This window comes from Orcinus orca, chromosome 1 (genome assembly GCF_937001465.1).
Source record: "Orcinus orca chromosome 1, mOrcOrc1.1, whole genome shotgun sequence".
Lineage (NCBI taxonomy): Eukaryota > Metazoa > Chordata > Mammalia > Artiodactyla > Delphinidae > Orcinus > Orcinus orca.
The window spans coordinates 194325146-194332609 of record NC_064559.1 but is presented as its reverse complement, the minus strand read 5'-3'; the positions used below and the strand labels follow the sequence as shown (position 1 = coordinate 194332609).

Below are 7464 nucleotides of genomic sequence, written 5' to 3'. Positions count from 1 at the left end.
ACAGTGAGAGGCCCGCGTACCTCAAAAAAAAAAAAAAAAAAGTCGGTGGTAAACGAAAAGAGAACAGACTTTAGCCTAAGGAGGAGGAGGATTCGAAACGCAGCCCGGAACACCAGTTTAATCTCTGTTTAAACTCGGAACACCAGTTTAATCTCTGCTTTTCAGTTTCCCCATCTGTGAAGCTGGGACTACAATAGCATCCGTCTCCAGGACTGAAAGAGCCAATCTTAATTTCCCGGCCCCCGGAAGCGCCTTAGCAAACGTCGACCCTTTCCGAGCCCCGCCCTCTTCTCCCCACGCGCTTGCGCCGCACAGGGGCGCCTTTTACGACGCGGCGGTCGCGGCGCGCTTGGCGGCCGGAGCGAAACGAGCGAGCCGCGGGTGGCGGCGGCGGGGCACGGGGACGCGCGGGCGGTGGCGTCGCCATGTCGCATGGCCACAGTCACGGCGGGGGCGGCTGTCGCTGCGCCGCCGAACGTGAGGAGCCTCCCGAGCAGCGCGGCCTGGCCTACGGCCTGTACCTGCGCATCGACCTGGAGCGGCTGCAGTGTCTCAACGAGAGCCGCGAGGGCAGCGGCCGCGGCGTCTTCAAGCCGTGGGAGGAGCGGACCGACCGCTCCAAGGTGGGCCTTCCGGGGCCTGGGTGGGCGGGCGGGGACCCGCGCGGGGCCTCAGGCCGCCCGTCTGCTCTGTCAGTCTCATTTCTGAAGTTAAAAATAACCACGGCCCGATTGCCTAGCGCTTTCCCGTGCCCGTCTCCTGACACCCTTTTGAGAGGCGAACAGGGTCGAATCTCCCCATTTTGTAGGTAGAGGAGCCGAGGCCCAGAGACGGGAAAGGGCGCTTTGCTTTACACGGCCAACGTTCAGTTCCAGGGCTGCGGGGGGTAGTGAGGGAGGATGACCCATCAGGGCGTTTTCCCTACCGTTTGACCACTGGTCCTAGTGGTTGCCTGATTACTTATCACCTGATGAAGACCGAAGACCAGCCTAGGGAGATGAAGCACGTTATTCTATCTAGAGTATTTACCATTGTGGGGCGTAGAGCCATTTGAAAGCTGTGGACCGCATAGGCACAGATCTCTGCACACAATTTCAGGAGGCTAGTTGGTGCAGGAAGTTAATAAGTGCTGGAAGACTGAGAGCGGTTGACTATCTGCATTGCACTCCAGCTGTAAAGCAGGGTGGAAGATGCCTAAAATCGTAGGCGCTCAGCAAATATTTGTTGCTTTCTCCTCTCTCCTCCTTCTCCCCTCCAGTTTGTTGAAAGTGATGCAGATGAAGAGCTTCTGTTTAATATTCCGTAAGTATTTCTTTGGTGCTTGCCTCAGGCTAAAGAGGCTGTACCCATTTGCCTTACCAGGATTCATTCCATGGTTGTGTCAAGAGCACACCTCTGTTTCTGGAAATGGGGTAAATTACTGAGGTGGGTGTGAGTAGCTTTCTTGGTGCAAAAAAGATGTATTTGTTAAAAGATAACTGAGAAGTCAAGGTAAATTTTTTAGAACCAAAGAATACCAGAGGCAGACATGATCTTAGAAATTACCTAGCACAAGTCTGACACATGAGTAAACTGAAGCCCAGTAAGGGGAAGGGCCTTGCCCAGGGTCACACAGCTCAGCAGAGATTGAACCCCAGGTTGACAACCCTCTTTTTTGCATTCTGGCAGATTTACAGGCAATGTCAAGCTCAAAGGTATCATTATAATGGGAGAAGATGATGACTCACACCCCTCTGAGATGAGACTGTAAGTGGCAAGGGTCTAGGCCCTCAAGAAGCTCCTATCCCTTTTTCTGTTTTCTCTGGTAGCACTTTATTCCAGAATAGTCTAATTTTTTCTATTTACTGGGTTAAATATCTCCTCCCCCTCTTAAAAAAAAGTCTTATGTTTGTTCTGCATTGAAATACACTTATCTGTCTCTTCCTGAATTAACGACATTTTTAGATTAAGTATCTTTAGCGCCAACAGCTTGTCTCTCTTCAAAGTATTTGCTGTGGCACCATTGGCGTCCTATAAATGCCAACTGTTGATGACTTTGCAGTTTTCTTAATAACCCAGCTGCAGATCTCAAATGATCTTTAAGGAGTCTACTTTGGGGTTAGCTTCAACATCTTCCCTTGCTGTTTCAGACAATTACAATCTTTCTGTGTGTTTTGTTGAGATGGAAGCAGTCCATCTGAGTTTACATGGCCTTTAGTTAGCAAAGTTCTATATACTCCTTGTAACATGGAATCTGTTCATACTAGAGCTAGTACTCTCTTTCTGACAAGTTGCCTTATTCCAGCGTAGCCTTTCTAGAGGAGGGGACACTGCTTTCTGAGGGCTGCAGAAGCAAATATCAGAAGAACTTTACATAAAAAGTTCTTCTGAAAAATTGATCAATTTAAATGAGAGATTTAAGAAATGGACACTATTTTTGAATGTTAGAAACATGAATTTGAAAGCAAATCCACATATTTAATCATTGTAAGGAAACAAAGTACGTTTGAGGTGATGCTTTCTGGGACTCGTTTACTTGTGAGATGGATTGACTGGACAAGACTAGACATCCATGTTGTGTTGTAGTTAAGAGGGGGCTCTGGGGTAAATAGTCGGGTTCAAATTCTGGCTGTACCGCTTGCTAGCTGCATGACTTGGGCGATACTTCTCTGTATCCCAATGTTTCCATATGTAAAATGGCAGTAATAGTCTGAACCTCTTAAGATTGTGGAGAGAAATGAGCTATAACATGTAAAGAGCTTAGAATAAATCTGGAATGTAGTATGTGCCCCGTTTTGTTTTGTTCGTTGGTTGGTTTTGGGTGGGGGGGTTGGCTGCGCTGCACAGCTTGTGGGATCTTAGTTCCCCGAACAGGGATTGAACCTGGGCCCTCAACAGTGAAAGAGCAGAGTCCTAACCATTGGACCGCCAGGGAATTCCATAGTATGTGCCTGGTTTTGGAAAGGCAGGTGCAAATGCTTATAGAGCCCTCAGTTCTAAGCACTTTGCACTTTATCAAATCTAAGATGTCATTGATTATAAAATGCACCATTATTTTATGTACCGTTGATAAAGAAAAAAGCAGTATCTGTTCAACTATGACATGTCACTGATACATTCAGAAAAGTTAACTTGAGACCTTAAATCAGTGAAATTTGAACACAAACTAGGTGTTAGATGATATTAAAGAATTATTGCTAATTGTTAAGTTGTTCATTGTAAAATGGTATCATATTTTTTTTACGAAGTCCTTACTTTGTAGAGATATATACGGACATATTTATGAATGAAATGATACGTTTGAGATTGCTTCAGAATATCAAGCGCAAACAAAATGGGGGTGATAGGCAAAATTGGCATCTTGAATATTGAAGCTCAGTAATAAGTATGTGGAGATTCATTATATTTTTCTCTTTACTCTTATGTATGTTTGAAATTTTCCATAGTAAAATTTTTTAACAAGTGTGTCTCTTAGAATTGATTCAGTTTAATATCCACATCAACCGTATGGGATATGTACTATCACTATCCCCATTTTACAGATGATGAACTAAGAGACAGATTAAATCACTTGCCCAAAATTACACAGCTGGTCAGTGACAGAACCAGACTTTAAACCTAGGAAGTCTGGCTCCAGAGACACTGCTTTTAACCACAGTGCTACACTGCCTCTCATAATGCTGCTTATAAATGTTCACTATTATTATTCTGTGCATCATTCTTAGAAACACTTTGAAGCAAACATTTGCTTTCCAAATGTTACCTGCATTTTGCTGCAGCTAATATCTAGGCCCCTCCCACGTGGGTGTGTTAATAAGACACTAGAGATTGGGGGTATGTGTGGCCCAGTCCTTTAGCATTTGTGAGTTACAGAGGAGACTGCTGTTTCTTAGATATGTCTTTGAAAATTTGTTTCTTCACTAGCAGTTTTACTTAACTTTCCAAAGCCCATTGTGAGTTGGCGGCCTTTTGTGCTTTCTTCAAAATGGAAATCCCCAAGTTGTATTTTTTTAAGACTTGTAAGATGACTCTGTATATAGGGTAATTTTGAACACAGAAAAATGCTTGAGTGTTGGGTTACCTGATCTTATCTCTTAACTGTGTTTAAGATGTTTCTGCCAAAGTATTTTTTCCCCATGAGTAAGCTGTTTTATTTAACATCCTCAGCTTGGTCTGAATGTGCTGAGTTGCTTATTTTCTCCATGCATTTGCTGCATGTGACCCAGTTTGAGCTATCGCTTTGTGTATTGCTTCTCATGCGCTCTTAACCCACTCAAAGATGCCACTGGCTTATGTTGCAGTTCTCAGCTCTTGTTGGATTAAAGATATTTGTGTATAAATGCCAGTAAAATGCCATTTCCAAAATTTGATCTCCTGTTGATAGAACCGAGGGCAGTTGAGGAGTCAGTAGGAAGTTCTGAGAACCTGAAAAATGTGATGATGCACATTTCTTGATTTTTCTCCCCTTTCCTTTCTCAGGTACAAGAACATTGCACAGATGAGCTTTGATGATACAGACAGGGAGCCAGATCAGACCTTTAGTCTGAACCGGGATCTTACAGGAGAACTAGAGTATGCTACAAAGTAAGCACTGGGCCTCTCTTCCACTCTTTGGCTTCTGAGAATGGCAGGCGCTCCCTCACTTGCAGTGAGCATCTGTGCATTAGCATTTAGTGGGCTTGCAATTGTTTTTGGCCCATCTCCTGCTTCCTTAGCATCAGAAACAAGTTAAAACAGTGGAGAGCCCTGATCCTAGGCTTGGTCAGATTTTGGCAGAGGTTCAGTGCAAGCCACAGACTTGTTAACCTGGAAGCAATTGACAGATTTGAATGAGCTCCTAGTATGGTCTTAGGAAAGATGTTTTCAGAATTCCTCTTTGCATAGTGGGCTTACAGCAGCCAAGTTACATGTGACCACCTTACCGCTCTCATTTTCCTACTGAACTTGCTTTCAGATCCCTGCGTGGTCGCACAGCATTTCTCATTCCTGTTCCTTGCGGGCAGGGGCAGTGTTGATTCATTTTTCTGTCCCTATTGCCTTGGACAAGATCTGGCAGATGTTCAGTAAATGTTCACTGTATTCATTGCTTGCCCAAAGGAGAAGAATGAGACGTAAGACCCCAAGATTGTTCTCTGACATTTGCCTGGGTTTTACCACAAGATGGAGCTGGAATTGACTTTTTTGACATGGGTAGTGAGCTTCTCACTGAACTCTTAATTGTTGTCTTCTCTCTCCGCTCTTTCATCCTCTAGAATTTCTCGTTTTTCAAATGTCTATCATCTCTCAATTCATATTTCAAAAAACTTTGGAGCCGATACCACAAAGGTCTTTTATATTGGCCTGAGAGGAGAATGGACTGAGGTAAGATGGGGTTGGAAGTATTATTGCCCCTCTAATATGTGTACATATGTTTGTATATCTGCATGCTGTGGTGGTAGGAGCTTGAAGGAAAGGAAAAAGAGCAAGTGAGACATTGATTGCTCCCAGTCTAGTTTTTCTCGGTTTCATCACTGTAAACTGTCTGTCTCATTTGACAGGCTATAGGAATTTTAAGGGGGTTGAAATAATACAGTTGATATCAATGCAGTTTTTCACCTTAAAATTCTTTCCTTCATTTAACATTGTTGGTAACCTTTCTTGTTCTGGGCACCAGAGATAGGGTGATAAACAAGATAGACAAGGTCTTCTTCTCATGGTGCCTCCATTATAGTAGAGGAATGGATCTTCTAAGTGATGGGGTGAATCATTGATTCGATCTTACCCAGGCTTCTCAGGATAAAAAGTATCAGAACGGGGAATAGATTAGATGATGACTTCTAGAAATGAGCCTGAATAAGGACCACTCCGTTGAGTGGTCTAGGCAATGGCCAGCTGACCCAGCCTCTCAATTTTCTTGCAGCTTCGCCGACATGAGGTGACCATCTGCAATTATGAAGCATCGGCCAACCCAGCTGACCACAGGGTCCATCAGGTTACCCCACAGACACACTTTATTTCCTAAGGGCTGGCCAAGGCTCCCACAGAGGCGTTGTGTCAGTGAAGATGTACGACATGCTGTTGGGAAAGACAGAGAGAGATGGGGCTCCAGAGAGAGTTGGCTGCCACAGCCTCTGCCAAGCTTTGTCTTTGGGGCTTGCTGCAGAAACCTGACCTACGGAAGACACCACACCCCCGGGAAGGGTCGTGTGGGTGCCGAGGGACAATCGTGGTTCTCTGGGGCCCTGCGGAAGTTGGGTCTTGGGGTGGTCAGCACCTGGCAGTCATGGATAATGCCTGCCTTCCCAGTTAATGTGGCCACAGGATCCCAAGTGTCTTGATGCTTTGTGGCAGGATTTTTGTGTGACTTGTTTTTTTTAAATGGAGACTCCTCCTGGGCTGCAGTAAACTTTGTGAAGCCTCAGCATTGTGTTCGTATTAACCACCAGGAGGGTGTCGAGCTAGAAGTCCTCGTCCCTGCGTGCTCCTTCTCCCTGTCAGCTTTCACCATTCTTGTCAAGCTGCCCAGCTTGGAGTTGTCTGTTGTGCGCTAGTGTCCCATGGTTATAGTTAGAAGAGCAAGAATCTCCTGATAATGCGTAATAGCTTGAGAAGAAGTTCTTTTTTCCTGCTAACCAGGTAAGCAGTCTGAGGAGAGCATGGGCATCGTTTCTGTGTTTGTTGGGATCCTGGTCAGGGTAAGATTGGGACTTAGATAAGATTCCTCTTGGGACATCCTTAATATTTATTAGCTTCTAACTAGTGTTGTAAGCCCAGTTGCCAATTTGGAGATCGCAGTTCTTCTCTTCATGGATTTTTATTCACTGTGACTAATAAGCTTCCTAATAAATCCTTGCCAGACTTAATGTTTGTATATTCTTTTGAGTTCTTGGTAGTACTCATGAAACCTTTACTGAGAACTGTATGAAACTTTGAAATCTGTTGTTGTTTGGGACCAGGTAGATGATAAGTGCCACAATTAAATCGACACTAGATCAGTATCTCCAGGAAAGGTCAGGTTTAATTCTGTACAGTAGGCTAAAAATGCTCCTACACCCACCCCCCCACATTTTGTAAAGAAGAAGGTGAGGTTAAAAACCTTCTATTCCATTTCTTAGGTAAGGAAGTAAGTTGTGATGTTTACAAAAACAAGGGAGAACAGATTCTGGAGCTCATCAGAAGAAATGATGGTGAGGAAAGTGAAGTGAGCAGCCCCTAAGGTCTGAAGGTAGACCCGAGAAGTTGGACTTAAGATTTGAAAGTCAGTACGGCAATTGGACAGAATTTAAGTATCCTAAAAGAGGGGATTTAAAGTGGTCAGTATTCTCTCCTTTGCAGAAAATAGAAACACTTGATAATGGAAATTAGTGTTGAATTTAATCCTATTGAGAGAATGCCTCTGAGGGATTGGCCCACACCGTTGCTAGCCTGTTTCTCCAGCTTATCCTGGGGAAAGCCTGCCACCACCAAGCCTTGCCCGAGCCTCAATTTCTAAAAATGCAGCCTGAA

The 7464-nt window shown here is 44.5% G+C and overlaps 1 protein-coding gene across 1 annotated transcript; it reads left to right on the top strand.

The window, feature by feature from the left end:
• The first annotated feature begins 319 nt into the window (after window positions 1-319).
• On the top strand, window positions 320-6821 carry PITHD1 (PITH domain containing 1). Its single transcript, XM_004285653.3, has 6 exons — window positions 320-623; window positions 1259-1302; window positions 1669-1746; window positions 4459-4563; window positions 5232-5340; window positions 5879-6821. The coding sequence occupies exons 1-6, from the start codon at window positions 426-428 to the stop codon at window positions 5978-5980; spliced, it is 636 nt and encodes a 211-aa protein (XP_004285701.1). The 5' UTR covers window positions 320-425; the 3' UTR covers window positions 5981-6821.
• The last annotated feature ends 643 nt before the right edge of the window (window positions 6822-7464 follow it).